Here is a 27,959-nt window from a genome sequence, read left to right as displayed (position 1 = left end):
TGTCATGGACCGGTCAGTGATGCGTTCACTGACCGGTCCATGATGCATCACGGGGGCCTGTCAGTGAACGCATCACGGGGGCCGGTCAGTGAACGCATCACGCTATATTGCTTGCATGATTAGTCATTGAAAGCGTCACACGGCTGGTTGTTCAATACGTCTTGAGGTCAGTGAACGCATCATGAAGCTTGAACACGTCACTAGCCTGGTCCCTGAACGCATCATGACTGGAAAATATGGGACACAACAAAATAAAAACACATCAGGACAGTTTCAAACATCTGGAGGAGTGCAGTTTGGAAGTGTGTGTGTGTGTGTGTGTGTGTGTGTGTGTGTGTCTAGTTGTCGTTGATGCGCAGCTTGAAGGACACCCGGCCGGCGAACTTGTCCCGCTCGCTGCCGGCTGCCAGCGTGTTGGACGTGACTTTACACTCCACGTTGATGTCGGTGTTCAGCGAGGCGTTCAGGAACTTCACGGCCACCAGCGGCTGGGTGTAGTTCACCTGAGACAGGGAGTCACCGTGAGCCAGTGAACGCAGCACGAGCAGGGTCGGCCAGGTTACGTTTAAAACGTAATTAGTTACAGTAAGAAGTTACTTCTTCAAAATGTAACTGAGTTACAATACTTTAAAAGTAACTAACAGGCAAAATAACTATTGTGTTACTTCAAAAACACATGCTTGAATATGTGAAAGAATCTGGATCTCCTCTTAATGGAACTTTAAGATTCATGTTCAACTGCTGATTATAAAACTAAGACACTATTAATGAAATAAATAAACACACACTCTCCAGAGTAGATTACAAACAGGAAACTACTCTGATCTGAATCATTCCCATGTTGCTGTGTGGTAACATGAGATGGACTGAATGCACTGTGGAACTGCAGATGTTACTGACTGACATCAGTCTGGAGGCTCCATGGCTGCATCTCTATCTGCTGTCATGAACAGGGCAGATTACTCAATACTGAATAGTCAAGGGTAATCTGATTACATTAGCTCAGTTAGTCACTGACCATGAGACCATCATGAGACAGTGAAGTCATTACGGGGTCAGTCGTGAGCTACTGTTACTGTGTACTTGCTTACTTGTTGTACTCAGTTACTTCTTGCACTGTGTTACTTGTTCTACTCAGTTACTGGTTGTCCTGGGTTAGTAGTTGTACTCAGTTACTAGTTGTACTCAGTTACTGGTTGTACTCAGTTACTGGTTGTCCTGGGTTACTAGTTGTACTCAGTTACTAGTTGTCCTGGGTTACTGGTTGTCCTCAGTTACTGGTTGTACTCAGTTACTAGTTGTCCTGGGTTACTGGTTGTCCTCAGTTACTGGTTGTACTCAGTTACTAGTTGTCCTGGGTTACTGGTTGTACTCAGTTACTGGTTGTACTCAGTTACTGGTTGTACTCAGTTACTAGTTGTCCTGGGTTACTGGTTGTCCTGGGTTACTGGTTGTACTCAGTTACTAGTTGTCCTGGGTTACTGGTTGTCCTGGGTTACTAGTTGTACTCAGTTACTAGTTGTCCTGGGTTACTGGTTGTCCTGGGTTACTAGTTGTCCTCAGTTACTAGTTGTCCTGGGTTACTGGTTGTACTCAGTTACTGGTTGTCCTGGGTTACTGGTTGTCCTGGGTTACTGGTTGTCCTCAGTTACTTGTTGTCCTGGGTTACTAGTTGTCCTGGGATACTAGTTGTCCTGGGTTACTGGTTGTACTCAGTTACTGGTTGTACTCATTTACTGGTTGTACTCATTTACTGGTTGTCCTGGGTTACTGGTTGTACTCAGTTACTGGTTGTCCTGGGTTACTGGTTGTCCTGGGTTACTGGTTGTCCTGGGTTACTAGTTGTCCTGGGTTACTGGTTGTACTCAGTTACTGGTTGTCCTGGGTTACTGGTTGTACTCAGTTACTGGTTGTCCTGGGTTACTAGTTGTCCTGGGTTACTAGTTGTCCTGGGTTACTGGTTGTACTCAGTTACTGGTTGTCCTGGGTTACTGGTTGTCCTGGGTTACTGGTTGTCCTGGGTTACTGGTTGTCCTGGGTGAGCGGCGCCGGTACCTGGGCCTTCTTGCCGTAGTAGGGGTAGTACATCAGGTTGAAGGTTCCGTTGGGGGGAAAATAAGCCAGAGGCCCGATTTTATCGCTGTCCTCCCTCTGAACACACAGACAGTAGCATTAGCATTAGCATCAACACCAGCATTAGCATTAGCATCAACACCAGCATTAGCACTAGCATCAACACTAGCATTAGCATCAACACCAGCATTAGCACTAGCATCAACACTAGCATTAGCATCAACACCAGCATTAGCACTAGCATCAACACTAGCACTAGCATCAACACTAGCATTAGCATCAGCATTAACACTAGAAATTAGCATCAACATCTTTCACTGAGGGTCGGTATCCATGACAACGAAAACAGCTGGACTCCATCTAAACAGGGGAAAACACCACAGTTCTGAACAACCCCAAAACACTTTGGTGGTCATGTTACAATCCGCACATTCACTACGCTGTGGAACACCAACAAATAATACTGTAGCGTTACGACACTGAAGCAAATACTAGGAACTACTTTTTCTTTTGAAATCACTACGCCCAGACGCCATGTTTAGTCTCAGCGTGTTTAGTAGTTTAGTAGTTCCGTCTCAGCAATCTTCACATAAACAACTCAATCTGGTAATGTTGCATTAATATTCCACAGCGTAGTGAATGTGTGGATTATAACGTGTCCACCAAAGTGTTTTGGGGTTGTTGGATTGTGTATTTGATGAGTTTGACGAGGGGGAACAAAAATACCGTCCACTTCCATTGTGTCCGTCCTGAAAACCTTCCTGACTCTCCTCTGGATGAACAACAGCTCGCCCTCACAGAAACAGGAAGTCTGCTGTTCGGAATGACTAAGGAATTGTGCTAAATGGGCCAATTTGCCAAAATGTTGAAGTATCACTTTAACAACAATCCAACTTAGAAATGTCTGTGTTCTGCAGTGTTAATGTTCAGAGTGTGTGGTTCTCTGTGTTCTCCAGTGTTAATGTTCAGAGTGTGTGGTTCTCTGTGTTCTCCAGTGTGAATGTTCAGAGTGTGTGGTTCTCTGTGTTCTCCAGTGTGAATGTTCAGAGTGTGTGGTTCTCCGTGTTCTCCAGTGTAAATGTTCAGAGTGTTTCCTGTCTGTCAGTCTGCACGCGCGGTGCTCATACTGATCAAGTCATTTTCCAAACTAAACTAACTAAAAATCATTTTTTCTCGCAAAGGAGTTCATGCGCTTGACTGTGCAGCAAGTCTGACTGTTGCTCGGGATTTTAATGAACATTTGGAGAGCGGATTGCGCTGCTTTGGACGTTTGCTGGCGGCCTGCAAGCTGCTGGGCACCTGTCAGCGTGCTACAAACAGCTGAGCGGCGCATCTGATTTTTCAATCCCGAGCAAATGCCACCGAAGAAAAGTCCATCCTCAGAGGAAGTCAGCGACCTTAAGCAGTCGCTGGATGCCCTCATTATGGATGTTTCTGCTGTGAAAAAGAATCAGGAGGACATCTTAAAGTTGGTCGTCGAGGTAAAAGCGCTGCGCTTACAATGCGAGGAAAAGGACAAGCGCATTTCACAGCTGGAGTCCAGGGTGGCGGACCTCCAGCAATATACGAGGATGAACGGCGTGGTCGTTACAGGGATTCACATCAAACCCCGGTCCTATGCCCGCGCCGTGACCCCCGCCGACACCGCAGGGGGGAGCGCGGACGAAGCGCACTCTACCGAGCGCCAGGTCGCTGCTTTTTTGGAGTCCAGAGGCATTCCTGTGGACTGCGACGGCATCGAGGACCGCCACTTGTTGCCCAAACGGAGCAGAGATCACAAGCCGACCGTAATCATGAGATTTGTAAACAGAAAAGACGAGATCGCCTTGTTGAAACAGGGCAGGAAATGAAAGGGAACCAACGTGTTTATGAATGAACACCTGACAAAAGTCAAGGCAGAAATTGCTTGGAAAGCCAGAGCCTTGAGAAAACAAGGAAAGATTCAAAGTACATGGACAACCAACCGCAAAGTATTCATCAAGTTAAAGGGAACACCAGAAGAGGCCAAAGTCCTGGTCATCAGGAAACTGGAGGAGTTGGATCAATACATATGATCAGTGTGTATGTAAGGTGACCTGCATCACAGACATTATCCATGGCACAATGACCTGAAATAGACAGCTCCTCACAGACAAATATGATGTCGGAACAAACACTGGAACTGAACACTGCCTTATCGAGGAAACGTAACGACTTTGATTATAATATAGACCCTGATCATAACTTTCTCTCTTCTGAAGTCAACTGCAGACACTACACTGAACATCAGTTCAATCAGAGCAGAGACATCACAGGGAAACTGTCTCTGATACATTTGCTAACTTTGGCCATATCAAGGAATATCTGAGCCACTTCACTAATCCATTCAGCATCATAGCGGTGACTGAAGCGTGGATGAATACTGACAGAGGATCTGATTTTAGCTTGGATGGTTACGAACTACAATATGTCAACAGACCAAATAAAACAGGAGGCGGTGCAGCCATCTTCACTGAAAGCTCTCTACAATACAGAGTTGTTGAGAGAATGACTGCTGTCATTGAAAATGTTTTGGAGAGCATCTCAATGGAACTCTGTAATAGAAAAAAGAAGAATGTCCTAATTAGCTGTGTGTACAGGGCACCTGGTACAAGCCCTGAAGCCTTTAATAACTGGATTGAATCCACTTTCTTGCACACTTTTGATAAAACCGTGTATATCTGTGGAGATTTTAACATTAATTTGTTAAATGTAAATGAACACAAACCCACAAATGATTTTCTGAACACCATGTATTGCCTAACTTTGTACCCCAAAATCATAAGACCTACCAGAATAACTACTGAAAGTGCCTCTCTGACTGACAATATATTTACAAACGACATCAGTATTAATTCTGTAAGAGGGCTTCTAGTTACTGACATCAGTGATCACCTACCGATATTTACAATTTATAATGAAGACTATAAACGACAAGTGAACAACAGCAACACAATCTGGAAAAGAATAAAGACAATAGAGACTCTTAACGCCCTAAAAACAGATCTGCTTGTGCAGAATTGGAATGAGATTTACTGCTGTAATGATGTTGATCGAGCTTATGCCACATTTCTGAACTTGTTTAAAACATTGTTTGAAAAACGTTGTCCTTTAAAACAACTAAAAACAAATACAAAGTTTAAGAATGATCCGTGGATCACTGGAGGAATAAGAAATGCATGTAAAAAGAAAAATAAACTTTATAAAGATTTCATTACAACAAGAACACTTGAAGCTGAATGTAAATATAAGAAATATAAAAATAAATTGACAACCATAATGCGGAATGCTGCGAAGGAGTGTTACCACACACTACTAGAAAACAATAGAAACAATGTACAAGGCATGTGGCGTGTTCTAAACTCCATTATAAAATATGAAAACTCTATGAAACACACTTATCCCTCTTATTTTACTGATAATAACAAAACACTTGATGATATGAATCAAATTGCTAACAAGTTTAACGAATACTTTGGACCACATTTAGCACATTGGACCAAAATTAGCAGGTGAAATCTCTCGTCCCGCGAGTCCAGATTACTCTTTAATTGAAAGGAAGAGCAAGGCCCAATCCCAATTCTCTGCTTAATCCTCACTCCTCAACCTTGATCCTCAATCTCAAATGAAGTGCCTCCTCAAAACAAGTGTTCAGGAATGTAAAGTCACTTGGAAATGGGACAACCCTTAAAGACAGTGACGTCCTTGGACCACAGGGGGCAGCACTGCGCAAGAGGGTAGAAGAACGCTGGAAGTGCAGTGTTTCCTGCAGGAAAAAAGCTTTGGGGGGGGGTTTCGGACCGTCGGGAGGGTGCTAGGGGCTCGCGCGACGCTTCTTTGGACCGTCCGAAGGAGAGAGAGAGCGCACACGCGTGGAGCGCTGTTTTTTTTTTCTCTCAGCAATAATTTTGTAATAATTAGGTCAGTGATCCATAACAACGTCCTTTATAACTGTGAGTAATGCGCCCTGCATTAGAAATGTTTAACATTTTGCTGTGTGACCATGTTAATAAATGCATTCAAATGAATTTTCTTGATTTCTTTCTAATAGCCTTTGTAAATATTATCTGTGATAGAAATTAATACAATTACTCCCAAAGTAATATACAAGATTTTTTATTAATAAAATAACAGCAAAACGAACTATTTAACAAGCATTCTGGATTCTCCTTAACTCCAAGGTAGGTCTGGTAGAATCTCAAAATTAAGGGAGATAACGCTCCTTAGTCTCGCTCCTTTCCTCAACTTGTTAAGGAATGGGACAGCACTTAACTTCACGGGAGCGCACATTCTGAGGAATGAGGAGTAAGATTGAGGATTAAGCAGAGGATTGGGATTCGCCCCAACTCTATGTTTCTTGCAGATGTGGATGAGAGGGAAGTAATCAATATTGTTTCAAAGTGTAAGTCAAAAGTGTCGACCGATTGTGATGAAATTGATATGAAAACTGTGAAATGGGTTATTGAGGGGATTGCAAAGCCTTTATGTAACCCACATTAAAAAATGACATCATGGTGTAAATAGTTGATTAAAAATGTAATTTAAAAATGTATAAATTCATGTGAGGTTTAAAAATGTGTGTATATGATTATTTTGGATGTTTAAAAATTGTTGTAGCCTCCCTTATGTGTATTAATTTGGAATTGTCAGACAAAAAATAAAATGTGACGCTGCCCCTTTAAGAGTTGCGGTGCGCTCTTCGGAAGCAGGAAGCTCAGTGCACGGAGCCGAAAGCCGGAGAAGACGCGAGAGCAGCTAGTTAAGAAAAGGAGGACAAACAAATGAAAAAAGACTAGTGAAGGGATATTCACAGGGTCTGTGATTCTTGAGAGCCTAGGATTGTGAACTTCAGCGGCTTTGGTCAGGTTTTCTTTTTTTCCCCCCTCCCCCCACCTTTTCCCTTTGCCCACATGGCTTCATGCAAGCCAAACTAAGGAAAGGATCTTGCCCATGATGTGTGGGGAGTGAGCACACTGGACAACAGAGTAGGCGAGCCACCCAAGAACCACTACATTGGAGAACCTGCGTTGTGCTGGTGAAACCATCACTACACACCAGTGGACAGACTGGGGTAAACTGCTGCCAGAGTGGTAGGAGTATCAAAACCTCTTCATCCTATCTCCTCTTTCTTTTTTTTTCAAAGCAATTTGAGGACTAGAACTGGATTTTTGGTTTCACATTGGATCGAACGAACTGTTTCTTCTTCTCCCTTTTTGGACTGGAAATCCTTGATTTGATCTGGAAGTAATTTGAACTGAATTTGAAAGACGTTCATTTGATTTTGATTGATGTTTTATGTTGAACTTTTTCATAATTGTCATGATTGTGAAGTGTTGCAATATAATTCATGGTTGATCTAAGAAGGTATTTCACCTGTTGAAGAAAAAAAGAGTTAACTCAGAGATAAAGAAACTAAAATAGGAGAAACCTATTTATCTGAATTAAATCTTAGTTTGACTGGTCAAATCAAACTAGAAGATTAAATACATTTAAGCTGAAAAAACGAAACTGAGAGAGTAGATTTCATTTTCTTAAAAATCAATTTTCATTAATTCATTTTCTTTAAATCCCTGCAGGGTAATTGTTTATTATTTCATTGCAATTGTTGTGTTTTCATGTTCAAACTGTTTGATAAATTGGGATTTCTTGACCTGAAAGTGTCTGGTCTTTGGTCTCTTTCTGCACTGTTATCCCACTCTTAGAGCCTAGATCTGGTCCAGTAGCTCTACTTTTATACTCATCCATAAGAGTGCTACATAAATTTGGCGAGCCAGCCAGGAGTGGCTTAAACCAGATGCAATTTGATTCCAGAGACCAGATAACTGTACCGTGAACATGGACATCATCCAGACCAAAGGTGTTAAAATCCCAAACTCACTCTTAGTTAGTGGGTTAACTGATACAGAAACTGATGAAGAGCTTTATGACTTCTTGAAACAATATGGTTCCATTCAGAACAGAGTCCCAGTTGATCTACCTCACCCTGAGTTAGGTTTGCAGATCATCATTGAGTACACATATGGCACAGCCATACAATCACTCTTACCTTTATTGCCACACAGACTTGCCAGCAAATCTCAGAAGGATGTCACTTACCTTATTGAGGCCTTAGCAAATGTTTACACACCTGCGATCAGCCAATCGGCTACAAAAACCTACCTCTCAGAGTTGAAAGAGATTGCCAAACACAGTGGCCAAGACTTTACAGATGTGTTGAAAGCAGAACTTTCTCGCATTAGTGAAACTATCGGCGAGGAAGACTCTCAAAGTCAAATTGAAAATCCTGACACCAGTGTGGACAACATTCAAGAAAAATCTCCTGAGACTGTAGCCCAGGTGAGTCCTCAGTCACCCCAGAAAGAAAAGGCACAGCCCAATCTCAGCATTACAGACCTCTGTCCACCTGAACTTCAAATAGTTGTTGTTGAACACATCGTTAAACATGAAGAAACAGAAACACACACCTCATTGAGACTGAGATCTTTCTCTGGACGCACTCCCCGTCCAAACAATGAGGTGGATTATGAAACATGGCGATCCAATGCAGAATTCCTGCTGAAAGATGTGCGACAATCTGACTTACACAAATCACGAAAAATACTTGAAAGCCTCCTGTCACCAGCTATTGACATAGTGAAACATCTGACGCCTTCTTCACCTCCATCAATGTTTCTGGACATTCTTGATTCAGCCTTTGGCACAGTGGAAGATGGGGATGACCTCTATGCCAAATTCCTCAATACACTGCAAAACTTCGGTGAAAAACCCTCAGCCTACCTCCAGCGATTGCAAGTGTTACTCAACACCACTTTCAGAAGAGGCGGTGTTAATGGATCTGATCTAAACAGCCAGCTTCTCAAACAATTCTGCAGAGGCTGCTGGGATAACAACCTGATTTCTGAACTAAAACTGGAACAAAAGAAACACAACCCACCTACTTTTGCAGAACTCCTCTTGCTACTCCGCACTGAAGAGGACAAGCGGAACTCCAAAGAGTGTCGCATGAAACAATACTTTGGCACATCACGACATAAAGTTTCTTCCCATTTCCAAAGTGCTTTCAGTGTTGAACAATGTGGTTCACCACCACACAAACATGATGAGTCCAAATCTGAAATAAAAGATCTCAAAAAGCAAATCGTTGATTTGCAAACACAACTTTCAAAACTCACACAGAAAGACAAGTGCCAATCAAAGAAAGCAGCTCGACATGTAAGCGTTAAACCGACAGTCGAGGGAGCGAGACTTCAAACTACACAGCCCAGCAACCGAAATGAAAATCACAACCAGAGCAACAGACCAAGACCTTGGTACTGTTTTAGATGCGGTGAAGATGGGCATATAAAGCCACAATGTGAAGCTGAACCAAACTCATCTCTTGTTGCTTCAAAAAGAAAGCTCTTACAGGAGAAACAGGCAGAATGGGACAAGAAAAACAATCCAACATCAGCTCATTTAAACTAATGTCAGCCACCATTGAGGGACAATTGGAGGCTGAAACACCAATCAAGCGTCCCAGACAGAAACAGCACGCTTCATTAGCATGCTCATCCCCCAATCAACGAAAAGCTGAACTTCCAAAAGGGCTCATTGGAGCCAAAACTACAGCGAAAGTGAGCATAGCAGACAGAGACTGTGACTGCTTGCTTGATACAGGATCCCAAGTAACTACGATCCCAAACTCATTTTATGAGAAACATTTGTCACACTTACCCATCGAGCCTTTGAACAATTTACTTGAAGTGGAAGCTGCTAATGGTCAAGATGTCCCCTACTCAGGATATATTGAAGTAGGTATCACATTTCCCGAAAATATTCTTGGTCAGAACATTACAGTGCCCACTGTCGCCCTAATTGTGCCCGACATGCGCTCAACTTTATCATCAGTTTTGATCGGAACGAACACTCTTGACATTCTTTTTGAGCAATACTCAGATACTGCCTTCCAGAGTATCCAGTCACTGCCATATGGTTACAGAGTTGTTCTACAGACACTTGAAATGAGACACAAACAGAAAGCTGACTCAAGTCTCGGAGTCGTCAGACTTTCCAGTAAAGAAGCTGAGATCATTAGCCCCAATGAAACTAAAGTCCTCAAAGGATCCATCAACTGCAAATCACTAAGCCCTGAAAAATGGGTTGTAGTTGAATCACCAACAATCTCTTCCCTACCTGGTGGTGTAATGGTAACCAATACTTTGGCAAGCCTACCCTCCAAACTACCTGGCTATATACCAGTGATCCTCAAAAACGAGTCTGATCATGAAGTCATCATCTCCCCAAGAAGTGCAATAGCGGAAATAAAAGCCATCCAAAGTGTCCAACACATCAATTCTTCCAATCCAAATACATCAATTAAACCTGAACAAAAACCAAAGATCAATTTTGACTTCGGAGACTCATCAATACCACACAAATGGAAAGAGCGGATCACTGAAAAGTTAAATTCCATGCCAGATGTGTTCGCACAACATGAACTTGATTTTGGACGAACTGACAAAATAAAACACCACATAAAGCTCAGTGACCAAACACCTTTCAAGCACAGGGCTAGACCCATTCATCCACAAGATATTGAAGCCGTACGCAAACATCTACAAGAGCTCCTTGACAGCGAAATCATCCGTGAATCAGAGTCACCCTTTTCTTCACCCATTGTGGTCGTTAAGAAAAAGAACGGCGATGTCAGACTCTGCATAGACTACAGAAAACTCAACCTCCAAACAGTGAAGGACTCTTATGCCCTACCCAATCTGGAAGAGTCCCTCTCAGCACTAAACGGATCCAAGTGGTTCTCAGTGCTAGATCTGAAATCTGGATTCTATCAGATCGAAATGGAGGAGTCAGACAAGCACAAAACTGCTTTCGTCTGTCCCCTTGGGTTCTTTGAGTTTAACCGGATGCCACAGGGGATCACAAATGCCCCTAGCACATTCCAGAGGCTCATGGAACGTTGCATGGGAGAACTAAATCTGAAACAAGCTCTCGTTTTCATCGACGACCTGATAGTGTTCTCTGCAACACTAGAAGAGCACGAAGAGAGACTGTTGAACGTCCTCAACAGGTTGAAAGAATTCGGCCTAAAACTTTCTCCAGATAAATGTAAGTTCTTCCAGACTTCTGTGAAATATCTGGGTCACATTGTGTCTGAGAGAGGTATCACGACAGATCCCGAAAAGATTTCTGCCCTCAAAACCTGGCCAAAGCCAACTAATCTGAAAGAACTAAGAACCTTTCTAGGTTTCTGCGGTTATTACCGCCGGTTCATAAAAGATTATTCAAAGATTGTGAAACCCCTCAATGCTCTCACTGCTGGTTATCCGCCAGTGCGGAAACACAGTAACCTCAAAGTGAACATGGAAAAGTACCATAATCCCAAAGACACATTTGGTGATAGATGGACTACAGAATGCCAAGTAGCATTTGAAACTGTGATTGACATGCTGACTACTGCTCCTGTCCTTGGGTTCGCTGACCCTAAGTTACCCTACATCCTACACACAGATGCAAGTACTGTGGGGTTAGGTGCTGCACTCTACCAGGAACAGCAGGGACAGAGACGTGTCATTGCATATGCCAGCCGTGGCTTATCACAGTGTGAAGCCAGATACCCAGCCCACAAACTCGAATTTCTTGCCCTTAAATGGGCAGTGACAGAGAAATTCCAAGATTATTTGTACGGAAGTCCATTCCTAGTGGTAACTGACAGCAACCCACTAACGTACATTCTCACATCTGCTAAACTTGATGCGACAAGCTATCGATGGTTAGCTGCTTTGTCAACGTTTGACTTTCAGTTGCAATACAGAGCAGGAAAACAAAATCAAGATGCAGATGGGCTTTCTCGTCGGCCACATGATGGATTGGAAAATGACTTCACATCACAAAAAGAAATGGAAAGAATAAGACAGTTTGCTCAAAAGCACTTATCCGAGCCTGAACAGCAAAACTTAATCACTCAAAATACAGTTAAAGCCATCTGTGAGAAGCACCTAGTTCACTACATTGATCAGGAACCAACAGAATCACTGCCGACTGTAACCTTGGTGACGTCTCTTGCTCATCATGCGAAAGCCATACCAGAAAGTTTTGAAGAGGAAGATCAACCTGGTTTACAAGTAATCCCCCACTTCACAGCCACCGAACTAAGAGAAAAACAACAAGCTGATGTCAGTATCCGAGAAGTGATCCACCAGATGGAGTCTGGTAATAAACCACCACCTTCCATGAGGAAAGAAATCCCTGAAGTTGGCCTGTTGTTACGAGAGTGGAACCGACTAGAACTGTTGGATGGCGTGTTGTACAGGAAAAGACAGGATGGTGCACAGACATCCCACCAACTCGTGCTACCAGAAGAACTGCGACCACTTGTCCTAAAAAGTCTACACGATGACATTGGTCATATGGGTGTAGAACGCACTCTAGATCTCATTAGAACACGGTTCTATTGGCCTAAAATGTCAGCAGACGTAGAGAATAAGATCAAGACATGCAATCGTTGCATACGACGGAAATCCTTACCTGAGAAAGCTGCACCACTATGCAACATTTCAGCAACAAGACCACTAGAGTTGGTATGTATGGACTTTCTCACACTGGAGCCAGACTCCAGTAACACCAAGGACATTCTGGTCATTACAGACCATTTTACAAAGTATGCCGTGGCCATCCCAACCCCAAATCAGAAGGCTCGAACAGTTGCAAAATGCTTATGGGACCATTTTCTAGTTCACTATGGCATCCCTGAGAGGCTCCATAGCGATCAAGGCCCTGATTTTGAGTCTCGAACAATAAAAGAGCTCTGTGAACTCATTGGTACCAAGAAAATAAGAACTACTCCATATCATCCAAGAGGAAACCCGGTCGAACGTTTCAATAGGACCCTACTCAATATGTTGGGAACCCTTGAGAACCAGAAAAAAAGCCATTGGCGTGATTTTGTCAAACCATTAGTCCACGCCTATAACTGTACAAAAAATGACGTAACTGGTTTTACCCCTTACGAGTTAATGTTTGGGCGTAAGCCAAGGCTGCCAGTCGACTTGGCCTTTGGTTTACCAGTCAATCACCAACCTGTGTCACATTCACAGTACGTACAGAACCTGAAATCCCACCTTGAAACAAGCTACCAGGTTGCTGCAGAAAATGCAAAGAAGACGGGAGATCGCAACAAGTCAAGGTTCGACAAACATGTTGTTGAGTCCACCCTGAAAGAAGGTGACAGAGTCTTAGTCCGGAATGTGCGACTAAGAGGAAAGCACAAGTTAGCCGACAGGTGGGAGTCCGGTGTGTACAAAGTCCTGAAACAATGTGGAGACCTCCCAGTGTACACTGTAAAACCTGAAACTGGTGAAGGTCCACAAAGAACTCTTCATCGTGACCTTTTACTTCCATGCGGGTTCCTTCCTGTCACTCCACTGGAAGCTGAAACTGAAAAGACAGAAGTTGCTAGACGGCCAAGAACACGACGACAACCACAGAGTTCGGATGAGGCTGATGAAAGCGAATGTCAACCAGGATCTGACTCTGAAGATTATCATTATGACACTTTCAGGAACCTAAGAGTAGAAACGTTAGGTTTCAGAAATGCCACAGAACCCATAAAACACACACAAGGAGAGGCAAAACCAGAATCTACAGTTGAGCAAAGTCCTTCAGTCGTAGCCCAACCCCTACCTGAAAACACTTCAACAGAAGTCTTCGACTTACCTGCTCCTGTAGAGATCAACTTACCTGTTCTTACAGACAATAATCTCCCTGATCCCAAAGAGAAAGAACTACCTGATCCTGCAGGCAACAATTTTTCTGCTGGTCAGGAACTTGGAGACCTGTTTGACGAGAACCTGGACAGTGTCGTCCGTTCTCCAAATCAAACTACCCTGGAAGAGGACAGAGTTGTTGTAGACCAACCTCAGATCGAAACAGAAAGCAGAAGATCTACTCGGAACAGAACAGCATCTAAGAGACTGACTTATCCTGAATTAGGGAATCCCTTAGTCACAATAGTTCAGTCCTTATTTCAGAGCCTAAGTGCAGTGATCACAGACTCACTAAATGATTCACATACACAAAGTTATGACTTTGTAGATATCTGAAACAATGCACAGGGACGTGCATTAGGAAAAGTGGGGAGGATGTAACCCACATTAAAAAATGACATCATGGTGTAAATAGTTGATTAAAAATGTAATTTAAAAATGTATAAATTCATGTGAGGTTTAAAAATGTGTGTATATGATTATTTTGGATGTTTAAAAATTGTTGTAGCCTCCCTTATGTGTATTAATTTGGAATTGTCAGACAAAAAATAAAATGTGACGCTGCCCCTTTAAGAGTTGCGGTGCGCTCTTCGGAAGCAGGAAGCTCAGTGCACGGAGCCGAAAGCCGGAGAAGACGCGAGAGCAGCTAGTTAAGAAAAGGAGGACAAACAAATGAAAAAAGACTAGTGAAGGGATATTCACAGGGTCTGTGATTCTTGAGAGCCTAGGATTGTGAACTTCAGCGGCTTTGGTCAGGTTTTCTTTTTTTCCCCCCTCCCCCCACCTTTTCCCTTTGCCCACATGGCTTCATGCAAGCCAAACTAAGGAAAGGATCTTGCCCATGATGTGTGGGGAGTGAGCACACTGGACAACAGAGTAGGCGAGCCACCCAAGAACCACTACATTGGAGAACCTGCGTTGTGCTGGTGAAACCATCACTACACACCAGTGGACAGACTGGGGTAAACTGCTGCCAGAGTGGTAGGAGTATCAAAACCTCTTCATCCTATCTCCTCTTTCTTTTTTTTTCAAAGCAATTTGAGGACTAGAACTGGATTTTTGGTTTCACATTGGATCGAACGAACTGTTTCTTCTTCTCCCTTTTTGGACTGGAAATCCTTGATTTGATCTGGAAGTAATTTGAACTGAATTTGAAAGACGTTCATTTGATTTTGATTGATGTTTTATGTTGAACTTTTTCATAATTGTCATGATTGTGAAGTGTTGCAATATAATTCATGGTTGATCTAAGAAGGTATTTCACCTGTTGAAGAAAAAAAGAGTTAACTCAGAGATAAAGAAACTAAAATAGGAGAAACCTATTTATCTGAATTAAATCTTAGTTTGACTGGTCAAATCAAACTAGAAGATTAAATACATTTAAGCTGAAAAAACGAAACTGAGAGAGTAGATTTCATTTTCTTAAAAATCAATTTTCATTAATTCATTTTCTTTAAATCCCTGCAGGGTAATTGTTTATTATTTCATTGCAATTGTTGTGTTTTCATGTTCAAACTGTTTGATAAATTGGGATTTCTTGACCTGAAAGTGTCTGGTCTTTGGTCTCTTTCTGCACTGTTATCCCACTCTTAGAGCCTAGATCTGGTCCAGTAGCTCTACTTTTATACTCATCCATAAGAGTGCTACATTTAACATATATATTCAATTTGTCATTTTCATCTGGTAAATTTCCTCTTGAAATGAAAACAGCAAAGGTCACCCCCCTCCATAAAAACTCAGACATGCACCTCTTCACAAACTATCGTCCTACAGCTCTTTTATCACAATTTTCAAAAATATTAGAAAAGCTATTTGATGCCAGACTTGAGTCCTTTATTCAAAAATATAATATATTAACCGATGGCCAATAGGGTTTTAGGAAAAATCAGTCAACATCCATGGCAATAATTGATACAACTGAAGAAATAACAAACGCTATTGACAATAAAAAATACACGGCTGGAATATTCATTGACTTAAAAAAAGCTTTTGATACCATTGACCACAATATTTTAACAATCAAACTGGAAAGATGTGGTGTTAGAGGAGTTACTTTGAATTGGGTCAAAAGCTACCTCAGCAACAGACAGCAGTTTGTGAAGATGGGCAACTTCAAATCTTCATGCTTGAACATTTCTCACGGAGTCCCCCAGGGGTCAGTATTGGGCCCGAAATGGTTTAACCTTTATATTAATGATCTGTGCAAAGCTTCAAGGCTTTTAAAAATGGTATTTTTTGCTGACGACACAAATATGTTTTGCTCAGGCGAAAACCTGGAGGACTTGTTACATTTAATGAATATGGAAATGAAAAAAATTAAATTCTGGTTTGACTCTAATAAATTGACACTTAATCTGAGTAAAACCAAACGTATGATTTTTGGTAAGCGTAACAAACAAACTCATGTCCAAGTGCAAATAGACGGAATTTTGATTGAAAGAAAACACAAAACAAAATTTCTGGGTGTAATTATTGATCAGCAGATAAGTTGGAAAGAGCATATTAAATATATTGAAAATAAACTTGCAAAAAATATCTCAATCATGTATAAGGTAAAGTATCTTCTCGACCTATATTGTATTGTTCCTTGGTGTTACCATATCTGAGCTATTGCGCTGAGATGTGGGGAAGCAACTATAAAAGCTCAACATGGCAAATCTCGCTTTTGCAAAAGAAGGCCATAAGAATAATTCATAAAGCTGGTTATTTTGACCATACAAATATATTGTTTTTTAAATCCAAAACACTAAAGTTTCAGGACATTGTAGAATCTCAAATAGCTCAACTCATGTGTAGAGCACAGCAGAACTCCGTGCCAGTAAACATTCAAAAGCACTTTCATCATCCACATAATGTTTATCATCTCAGAGACATTGGTTGCAAATTTCTTATTCCCAAACACAGATCAACAATGAAAAGCTTTTGTGTCTCCGTTTCAGGTGTAAAACTTTGGAACAACTTAAGTCCAGATCTGAAAAAATGTTCAAGCGTGAGGATATTTAAGAAAAAAATAAAAGAATCGATACTGAAGGATTACGATCTTAATGAAATCGACTAATTTGAAGGTGTTTTCTTTGTCTTTGGAATTTATGATACGTTACTGAACTGACACAGGAAACTGATAATGATAAGTTTCAGTTGGGAGAGGGGGAGGGATTAAATAAGCTCTGCTTCTTCCCACTCCTTCTCAGACATGGAGGATGGCGTCTGTGTTCTCTATGTTTGGTATATTTTGTTTGGATTGATGTCTGCTTTACAAAGTCGCTCTTTAGATGACTTTTCAATTCTGAATTATGGTTTGCATGTTTGAAACAAATAAATTCATTCATTCATTCATTCATTCATTCAGTGTAGTGTTCTCCATCGTAAGGTTCTAGGGCACTGTTCTCTGGTTTCAGCACCACCTAGTGGACCAACCCGAGAACTGCAGTGTTTTCAGAACGTTGTCATGGAAACGGACCCATAAGCCCATCTGTTCTGTGGGGGGGGGGGGGGGGGGGGGGGGGGGGGAGAACCCGGTTCTCCTGGTGTCCACACTGAGCCTACTGGTCTCTACTGGACTCTACTGCTGGTCTACAGGGGACAGACCGGTTCTGGACCTGGTCCTGGTCCTACATGGACCACCTACTGCAGGCCCTGAGTCTTACCCACTCGTCCTTCCCCACTTTGTAACTCTGAGGACAGACGGAGGACAGATGAAGACAGACAGACAGACGGACGGGTCCAGAGACATAGACGAGATGTAGAGAGACAGACAGAGACAGACAGGCCCAGAGAGAGAGAGACAGGTCCAGAGAGACAGACAGGTCCTGGTCCTCACCTTGGCTCCACAGGTGACAAAAGGCGACTGACCGTCTTTACCTGGTAGCATCCCGATCACCTGGAGACACAGCGGAGAGTGAGGTCTCTCACTCACACACACACACTGACACACACACACACACACACACACACACACACACACACTCCCGTACCCGGTTGAGCTTGATGAGGATGCAGGGCTGTCCTCGGCTGTAACCGTAGAAACGGTCGGAGATCCCTGAACAGTCCTCCAGGACGGTGCGGTTGAACTGACAGGAACGCTTCGGGTTGTTCCTCACCTGAGGACAGACGGACAGGGACACAGGAGACAGTGAGACAGGGACAGACAGGTGAGAGAGGGACAGACAGGGAGACAGGTGAGAGAGGGACAGACAGGTGAGAGAGGGACAGGCAGTGAGACAGGTGAGAGACAGATGAGAGAGGGACAGACAGGAGAGAGGGGGACAGACATGGAGACAGGTGAGAGAGGGACAGGCAGGGAGACAGGTGAGACACGTGAGAGAGGGACAGACAGGTGAGAGAGGGACAGACAGACAGACAGGAGAGAGAGGGACAGACAGACAGACAGGAGAGAGAGGGACAGACAGGAGAGAGAGCGACAGACAGGAGAGAGAGGGACAGACAGAGAGACAGGAGAGAGAGGGACAGACAGGAGAGAGAGGGACAGACAGAGAGACAGGTGAGAGGGGGACAGACAGGGAGACAGGTGAGAGGGGGACAGACAGGTGAGACAGGGACAGACAGGGAGACAGGTGAGAGGGGGACAGACAGGTGAGACAGGGACAGACAAGGAGACAGGTGAGAGAGGGACAGACAGGGAGACAGGTGAGAGGGGGACAGACAGGTGAGACAGGGACAGACAAGGAGACAGGTGAGAGAGGGACAGACAGGGAGACAGGTGAGAGAGGGATAGAGACAGGTGGGACAGAGAGACAGGTGAGAGAGAGACAGGCAGGTGAGAGACAGAGACGGGTGAGACCTCTCCGCTGTCCTCCTGGATGAAGTACTGATCAGGTGGACAGTTGTCGTTGGCTTGAACCTGGTAGTTGTCGTCGTAGGCTGAAGACAGACAGGAAGAGACAGATCGATGACATCATCAAACACTGACCACACCCCATTGATGACATCATTAAACACTGACTACACCCCATTGATGACATCATCAAACACTCATCACAATCGTCCACCGGGTCTTACTGGACAGGAAAGTGTTGAGGTTGTTGACGAGGCCGTCCCAGGTTTCCGTGTTCGAGACCGAGAAGGTGATCTCCAGCTGGTCGCCCTTCGGACGGATCATCATCCCTGAAACAGGAAGACAACACAGCTGATGGGCCAATCACATCCTCACCTACCAACCACATCCTCACCAACCAATCACATCCTCACCAACCAACCACATCCTCACCAACCAATCACATCCTCACCAACCAATCACATCCTCACCAACCAATCACATCCTCACCAACTAGTCACATCCTCACCAACCAACCACATCCTCACCAACCAATCACATCCTCACCAACCAGTCACATCCTCACCAACCAACCACATCCTCACCAACCAATCACATCCTCACCAACCAGTCACATCCTCACCAACCAACCACATCCTCACCAACCAACCACATCCTCACCAACCAACCACATCCTCACCAACCAACCACATCCTCACCAACCAACCAACCACATCCTCACCAACCAACCACATCCTCACCAACCAATCACATCCTCACCAACCAACCACATCCTCACCAACCAACCACATCCTCACCATCCAATCACATCCTCACCAACCAGTCACATCCTCACCAACCAACCACATCCTCACCAACCAATCAACCAACCACATCCTCATGAACCAATCACATCCTCCTTAATCAACCACATCCTCACTGTTGGAGCTATTTATTAGTCTTTGAATATTTTCTGAATATTTCCTAATTTGTTTTTGTTTGTGTTGTTGCATAAAGCCTTTATTTTGTGTAGATGTATTATTTGTTTATATTGCATGTTTGGTTTGGGTAATTGACACATTATTTTCTGTTAGGCTTGTTTTTGTAGATTTAATTATTACTACGGGCAGCTGGAGGTTATTTAGGGAGGCTTGCAGGCTTAGGACCAGCATGCACCTGGGCGGGCCATAGGACCAGCATGCACCTGGGTGGGCCTGTGGTTTTTTTTACCAGCAGCAGGAAGAGAAGACTCCAATTTGTTTGCTTGCTATGGAAAATGAACCAGGATAAAACTCACTGGAATTTTGGTGGACAGAGCTTTTTCTTGCCGGCATAATCCACTACCCACGATGCATCAGTGGCCGTTTGAAGTTTAAGTTTAGTTTGGATTTTTGTTGTATCGGAGACAAATAGTTTGCCTGGTAAACCAGCCCCGCCCACTCCTCATCCATTTGGATTTTGGAGCTGGGCTCAGTCTGGTCGGAGCCCATAGAAGGGGATTTCACACAGTCCTGACACGGCCGAGCCAATCAGCGCTGCCGCTTTTTGTTTTCAAACTTTTTGGCGAATTCCGGTGGCTAAACCGGAAGTGACGCTATCGCTGCGCGTAGCGGAGATGACGGACTTTAACTTTAACCATCGTCTGAAAGCTGCAATCAGTAAAGTTAGAGCCGAAATACCAAGAATTACAACAATCAAGCAAGAGCAAGAGTCTGCGCTTTGTGAGTTTCTAACAGGAAAAGACGTTTTCGCGTGTCTTTGCGTGTAAGGAAGCTAGAGCTAATGAGCTAATGCTAACCCTTAGAGAAGCTAACGCATTTTGATGATGTATTTGTTTTGAAGCGCTGATTGGCTGAAGTGCGCTGTCAGTCAAAGGAGTAACCGCCGGCCCCTGCAGGAAGTTTCATTGGGCTCCTGTCCAGACTGAGCTTAACTCCAAATCCAAATGTGGATGAGGAGTGGGCGGGGCTGAAGAGTGGGCGGGGCTGAGGAGTGGGCGGGGCTGGTTTACCAGGCTAACAAACAGCCACTGCACTCACCAATCACATCGTCACCGATCACATCCACCTTAATCAACATTTGAACACTTCTCATGTTTCAGCCCCGTTTCCACGACAACCGTCTCAAATCAACACAAATGTTTTGGGAGTCTGTTTCCATGACAACAGTGCTGAAAACACACCGACCGTCTCCATGGAAACGCCGGTCCGGGCCCTGCCTGTCGTGTGTGCACCGGTTGGTTCCGGCCGTTGCCATGGAAACAGACATGTGGCCGTGTGCAGTTCCGGGGCCGCGGGACGTTTGCTCACCAGGCGTGGCCAGCCGGTCCTGCCAGGTGGGCTTGTAGTCGTCCAGCGTCAGCAGCATGATGTACATGGTGAGCGTGAACATCCCCGCCAGGAACAGGTAGAAGACCAGGTAGAAGAGCAGGATGAGGCCTGGGGGGCAGAGAGGGGGGGTCATCACATCCCTCTCTTCATCCCTCCTCCTCCTCCTCCTCTCAATGTCATCCTCATAATCCTCTTGAGCTAAGCCCCGCCCCCTGCTGATGACCTACATCCACTTTCAATGGGGGGGGGGGAGGGGCTCTGATCCCTCTCTCTCATATCTGTTGATTCAGTCTGACCGTCTCTGGAACGTCCTCAGTCAGCCGTTACCATGGAGACAGGGAGGACACAGGGGTTCTACTAATGTGAGGGGAGCACAGGGGGTTCTACTGACTTTCGACAGATATAAGGAGGACAGGGGGTTCTACTGATGTGGCACATAATCAAAGATGTTTTTATTGGAGTCTGAACAGCTATCCAATCCTAAATGTTAAAACAATGCAGTCAGAAATTCCCTGATTTAAAAAGTATCTTGTATTTGTCCCAGACTGCTGCTGATAGCTTCAGTGTTTCCTGCTTCACTCAGAGTCAAAAATAAACAACAAGCTGAATCCTGAAATCCCAGACAGCAGCAGCCTGGAGCTCCTGCTGCTTCTTCAGTCACCAACCTGTTAAACAAACTGTCTTTAAAGACCAGAATGTGTGAAATGTGGAAAGTACATTATAATGAATAATTATAATTCTGTATTGCCAACAGTTTAGAGCCATTTCCATGTTGTGAGAGATCACTTTTCCTTAGAAACGAACATATAGAAGCTTCGACTGTGAGTCTTTACAGATGTTTGTCCAGACCTCTGATCTGGAAAGAGCCGGATTGTGACTTTGGACCCTGAACGCCTCACAGCTGAGCAACCATGGCTGCTGCAGCTGCTTCACACAGGAGGTTCTACTGATGTTCTACAGATGTGAGGAGGAGAAAACAGGGACAGAGAGCCTGTCCTCTGATTGGCTGAGACCAAGCCCCTGTCCTCTGATTGGCTGAGACCAAGCCCCTGTCCTCTGATTGGCTGAGACCAAGCCCCTGTCCTCTGATTGGCTGAGACCAAGCCCCTCCCCTCTTCATCTTGGTTCATTCAAGAGAACAAATAAATCTTTCACCAAATTTACAGAAACAATCAGAACAAAATGAGTTTTTAAATCTGTGAAGTTTTTGTTTGGATGGAGTAAAGAACTTGTGACTGTTTACAAGTAAACAACTCGTAGGGCTGGACAAAATTGCGATATCAATACATACCGCGGTATATTTTGATTCAATAACGGTGATATGAGTTTTAAACACATTTTCGATATAGTGCTTTACAGTCTGCGTTTCACAGTCACTAACTGCTGTTCACGGCGCCGCCGATTCAAGCCGAACAGAAAGCGCCGCGAGAGACTGATCACACTCGGCGGCACACCTCAGCTGGCCGTCCTCGGCTCAGGCTACAAGCTGAGCTCCACCGCGGGAAGTCTGAGCTCCAAAATGAGAACTGGTGATGTAAACGCGACTGAACAAGCTTCCACAAGCTAATCTGTGGCCACGAAATAATAAATCATTCCCACGAATTAGGTACATCGTTGATCTATTGAACAGTCTGGCAGCATGTTGACAGATACGGACTTTCGGTCTCAGTAACTCTTTAACTAAACGTCAGTAACATACAAAGGAGCCTCCATCCCGTCGCTGTGAGCTGGACGACAGGCTGCAAGCTCATTTTTATTAAAAGTATCTGTCTGTCAAGCAGAATCAAAATTGATTTCTATGAGCAGCCGCAGTGCTGCGGGGTTCAGGGAGCGTCTACAATTTACAAGACGCTGAAACGGTGAAGACAAACACCACAAAAAAAACAAAACAAAAAAGAAACAACAAAAAAACAAAAAAACAAACAAACAAAAAAACAGTACAGGGATTCACGGCAGTGTCACCATAATCACTACAACCTGAAGTAATTCTGGACTTAACCTTAGTAATTCTGAGCACTTTTGTTTTTCTTCCTGGTTGAAGCACCTTTGTTTAAATCTATAAGAAAAACTGTGTTGTAGTTTAAAAGTTAAAGCTATTAATATTGAAAAGGTGAGTGTATGGCAGTTAGTTCAGTTCCCTGTCCCAGTAAGATTTATGTTTGTTGTTGCTCACTCTTTTTTCTGTTTATTGCAGTAATTCTGAGCTCTTTTATTTTTCTTCCTGGTTGAAGCAGCTTAGTTTGAGTCTATAACAATAACATAACTGTATTTAAGTGTAAAGTTGAAGCTATTTATATTGAAAAAGGTGAAACTTGTTTATTTCACAGTGATTTCATATTTCTTAAATCAAAGGTAAACATTTAATTATTGTAGTTTTTTGTTGTAAAATTTTTATCTTGGAGGAGCTTCCTGGACAGATAATTTCTAGTTTTACAGGTAGTACATTATGTACTACTACATTATGTACTACCTGTACTACCGGCAGAAAGCCGCCGCCTCTGAGCCTGGTTCTGCAGGGTTCTCCTCTGAACCTGGTTCTGCAGGGTTCTCCTCCTCTGAGCCTGGTTCTGCAGGGTTCTCCTCCTCTGAGCCTGGTTCTGCAGGGTTCTCCTCTGAGCCTGGTTCTGCAGGGTTCTCCTCCTCTGACCTGGTTCTACAGGGTTCTCCTCTGAGCCTGGTTCTACAGGGTCCTCCTCTGAGTCTGGTTCTACAGGGTCCTCCTCTGAGTCTGGTTCTACAGGGTCCTCCTCTGAGCCTGGTTCTGCAGGGTTCTCCTCCTCTGAGCCTGGTTCTGCAGGGTTCTCCTCCTCTGAGTCTGGTTCTACAGGGTCCTCCTCTGAGCCTGGTTCTACAGGGTCCTCCTCTGAGCCTGGTTCTACAGGGTTCTCCTCTGAGCCTGGTTCTGCAGGGTTCTCCTCCTCTGAGCCTGGTTCTACAGGGTTCTCCTCTGAGCCTGGTTCTGCAGGGTTCTCCTCCTCTGAGCCTGGTTCTACAGGGTTCTCCTCTGAGCCTGGTTCTACAGGGTTCTCCTCTGAGCCTGGTTCTGCAGGGTTCTCCTCTGAGCCTGGTTCTGCAGGGTTCTCCTCTGAGCCTGGTTCTGCAGGGTTTTCCTCTGAGCCTGGTTCTGCAGGGTTCTCCTCCTCTGAGCCTGGTTCTACAGGGTTCTCCTCTGAGCCTGGTTCTGCAGGGTTCTCCTCTGAGCCTGGTTCTACAGGGTTCTCCTCTGAGCCTGGTTCTGCAGGGTTTTCCTCTGAGCCTGGTTCTGCAGGGTTCTTGCTCATGTGGATCTGTTGGGTTTCTCTGTAAAGTGTCTGAAACCACCATGTTGTAATTTGCACTTTATAAATAAAGCTGAATTGAACTGAATGACTCTTAACAGTTTTTCGGAGGTTTTTGTATGATTCATATGGATACTGGGATTAGATCGTATCGACCGATCATGTTCTGATCACTGTATCACTGATCACTGTAAACAAACAAACTCCACAGGCAACGTTCCAGCTGCTCAAAACAGCTGGAACAGACTGATCCTCCATAATCCAGATCCCAGACCTGGACTCTGAACCTGTTAAAGGTTCCTCAGACAGACTTAATGTCATCAAACACCTCCTGAGCAGCAGATTAACCTGCTGGACCAGAGACCAGCAAGGACCGGGACAGACCAGGAGAGACCAGGAGAGACCAGGAAAGACCAGCAGGGACCAGCAGAGACCAGCAGGGACCAGCAGAGACCAGCAGGGACCAGCAGGGACCAGCAGAGACCAGCAGAGACCAGCAGGGACCAGCAGGGACCAGCAGACTCAGGGTCCAGCTGTTTAGATTTTGTGTAGGTTGAAGTGGATTTGTTGGACAGTTCTGTCTTTTGGACACACAAAGACCATCTGAGACCCTGAACTGTACCATTAAGACTGTGTGTGTGTGTGTGTGTGTGTGTTTCTGTGTGTGTGTGTGTGTGTGTGTGTGTGTGTGTGTGTGTGTGTGTGTGTGTGTGTGTGTTACTGTCCAATCAAACTCGTCTGTCTGTTTAATCCAGATTAACACACACTCATCTTTTATTGTGAGTGTGTGTGTCTCATGAAGGCCAAACATCCAATGTCCCAGTGCATGATGGGAGACATGACATCATCAGAGGGAGTTATGTAAAACCTGAAAACCTTCAGACCAGTTTGTTGGAAATGTGTGTCTCTCTTACACACACACACACACACACACACACACACACACACACACACACATACACACATACACACATACACACACACTGAATGATTGGTGTGTTCTCCTTTAAGAGCCTCAGATTATAAATAGAGAGTGACCTTCACACAGGACATGGCTGACAGAGGACGAGCAAGCATCACTGAGAGAGAGAGAGAGAGAGAGAGAGAGAGAGAGAGAGAGAGAGTGTGTGTGTGTGTGTGTGTGTGTGTGTGTGTGTGTGTGTGTGTGTGTGTGTGTGTGTGTGTGTGTATACACATGTATATTCATCAGAAATATTCCGTTAATGACCAAACTTCAGCACCAATAAGTGTTTTATCACTTGAAGGAAATATGTTGAAATGTCAACAAAATACATTTCTGTCATTTCTGGAACAGTAATCTGTGACATAACGGGTCGGACATCTTGTTTGTAGCCCTGTAGCTTCATGCTAGCCTCCATGTCTTTAGTCCTGTAGCTCCATGCTAGTCTCCATGTTTGTAGTCATGTAGCTTCATGCTAGCTTCCATGTTTGTAATCATGTAGCTTCATGCTAGGTTCCATGTTTGTAGTAGCTAGGTGTTATCCTCCATGTTTGTAGTCCTGTAGCTCCATGCTCGTCTTCATGTTTGTAGTAGCTAGGTGCTATCCTTCATGTTTGTAGTAGCTTGGTGTTATCCTCGATGTTTGTAGTAGCTAGGTGCTATCCTTCATGTTTGTAGTAGCTTGGTGTTATCCTCCATGTTTGTAGTAGCTTGGTGTTATCCTCGATGTTTGTAGTAGCTAGGTGCTAGCCTCAACGTTTGTAGTAGCTAGGTGCTATCCTCCATGTTTGTAGTAGCTAGTCTCCATGTTTGTAGTCCTGTAGCTCATGCTAGCTTCCATGTTTGTAGTCATGTAGCTTCATGCTAGGTTCCATGTTTGTAGTAGCTAGGTGCTATCCTCCATGTTTGTAGTAGCTTGGTGTTATCCTCGATGTTTGTAGTAGCTAGGTGCTAGCCTCAACGTTTGTAGTAGCTAGGTGCTATCCTCCATGTTTGTAGTAGCTAGCCTCCATGTTTGTAGTAGCTAGGTGTTATCCTCCATGTTTGTAGTAGCTAGCCTCTATGTTTATAGTAGCTAGGTGTTATCCTCCATGTTTGTAGTAGCTAGGTGTTATCCTCCATGTTTGTAGTAGCTCGGTGTTATCCTCCATGTTTGTAGTAGCAAGGTGTTATCCTCCATGTTTGTAGTAGCTAGGTGTTATCCTCCATGTTTGTAGTAGCTCGGTGTTATCCTCCATGTTTGTAGTAGCTAGGTGTTATCCTCCATGTTTGTAGTAGCAAGGTGTTATCCTCCATGTTTGTAGTAGCTCGGTGTTATCCTCCATGTTTGTAGTAGCTAGGTGTTATCCTCCATGTTTGTAGTAGCAAGGTGTTATCCTCCATGTTTGTAGTAGCTCGGTGTTATCCTCCATGTTTGTAGTAGCTAGGTGCTAGCCTCAACGTTTGTAGTAGCTAGGTGCTATCCTCCATGTTTGTAGTAGCTTGGTGTTATCCTCGATGTTTGTAGTAGCTAGGTGCTAGCCTCAACGTTTGTAGTAGCTAGGTGCTATCCTCCATGTTTGTAGTAGCTAGTCTCCATGTTTGTAGTCCTGTAGCTCATGCTAGCTTCCATGTTTGTAGTCATGTAGCTTCATGCTAGGTTCCATGTTTGTAGTAGCTAGGTGTTATCCTCCATGTTTGTAGTCCTGTAGCTCCATGCTCATCTTCATGTTTGTAGTAGCTAGGTGCTATCCTTCATGTTTGTAGTAGCTAGGTGCTAGCCTCAACCGTTTGTAGTAGCTAGGTGCTATCCTCCATGTTTGTAGTAGCTTGGTGTTATCCTCGATGTTTGTAGTAGCTAGGTGCTAGCCTCAACGTTTGTAGTAGCTAGGTGCTATCCTCCATGTTTGTAGTAGCTAGCCTCCATGTTTGTAGTAGCTAGGTGTTATCCTCCATTTTTGTAGTAGCTAGCCTCCATGTTTGTGGTAGCTAGGTGTTATCCTCCATGTTTGTAGTAGCTAGCCTCCATGTTTGTAGTAGCTAGGTGTTATCCTCCATGTTTGTAGTAGCAAGGTGTTATCCTCCATGTTTGTAGTAGCTAGGTGTTATCCTCCATGTTTGTAGTAGCTAGGTGTTATCCTCCATGTTTGTAGTCCTGGAGCTTCCATGTCCTTGTTTGAGTCCAGGTCCTACCTGGGTTACAGGTCAGACCGGGTCCTAAAAACGCGGCTCTATCTCTGTTGGAGCTTTTTTATCCACCAAGAGTAAAAAAATTACACTTTATGAAACCCAAAACTATTAAAAACAAACCAAAACACTGAGCAGAGACCAGGAGCCTGGGGGGTGGGGGTGGAGGGGGGTCAGACACCGGGAGACAGACCGGGACGGTGAGGGTGAAGGGGGGTTCACAGACCAGGGGACAGACCGGGACTGGGGGGACAGTGGACGGACTGACTGGGAGTAGGGGGCGGGGGGGTCACAGACCGGGAGACAGACGCTGGACAGGGACCGGTGGACCGGGTCCGGGTCGGGGTTCTGGGTCTGGGGAACTCGGACTCACCCCAGCTCGTGGCGGTCCGGCCCAGCAGCTCGTGAGTCCGCGGGTTCCAGAAGAATTCCCGCCACTCGCCCGAGCCCTTGCGGTCCTCCTCCTTGCTGCCGGACATGATGGAGGCGGAGAGGATGAGGAGGAGAGGTGGAGGAGGATGAAGATGGAGGGCTGACGGCGCGCGACCTTCCCGCTCTGACGGCTCGAGCCTCCCGCCGCCCCGTGCGACTGTTACCGGA

General features: G+C 44.5%; 1 protein-coding gene across 1 annotated transcript; it reads right to left on the bottom strand.

Annotated features, from left to right (window-relative positions):
- Positions 1-252: 252 nt before the first annotated feature.
- atp1b2a (ATPase Na+/K+ transporting subunit beta 2a) lies at positions 253-27,959 on the bottom strand. The gene is made up of 8 exons (XM_030120130.1): positions 27,733-27,959; positions 20,934-21,062; positions 18,870-18,974; positions 18,652-18,731; positions 17,825-17,950; positions 17,671-17,730; positions 2,056-2,151; positions 253-503 (listed from the first exon to the last, which is right to left on the bottom strand). The coding sequence occupies exons 1-8, from the start codon at positions 27,836-27,838 to the stop codon at positions 339-341; spliced, it is 867 nt and encodes a 288-aa protein (XP_029975990.1). The 5' UTR covers positions 27,839-27,959; the 3' UTR covers positions 253-338.

Source organism: Salarias fasciatus, chromosome 3, assembly GCF_902148845.1.
Source record: "Salarias fasciatus chromosome 3, fSalaFa1.1, whole genome shotgun sequence".
NCBI classification, from domain to species: domain Eukaryota; kingdom Metazoa; phylum Chordata; class Actinopteri; order Blenniiformes; family Blenniidae; genus Salarias; species Salarias fasciatus.
Note: the sequence above shows the minus strand (reverse complement) of the source record. Positions and strands in the feature narration are given on the sequence as shown.

What these genes read in the sequence shown, in the direction of transcription:
- atp1b2a (XM_030120130.1), bottom strand. Translation starts at nt 27,838, where the DNA reads ATGTCCGGCAGCAAGGAGGAGGACCGCAAGGGCTCGGGCGAGTGGCGG. An exon ending in CCGGACCGCCACGAGCTGGG is followed by an intron (nt 21,063 to 27,732) that starts GTGAGTCCGAGT and finishes TCTGCCCCCCAG; the next exon opens with GCCTCATCCTGCTCTTCTAC. An exon ending in ACTACGGCAAGAAGGCCCAG is followed by an intron (nt 504 to 2,055) that starts GTACCGGCGCCG and finishes TCCCTGTCTCAG; the next exon opens with GTGAACTACACCCAGCCGCT.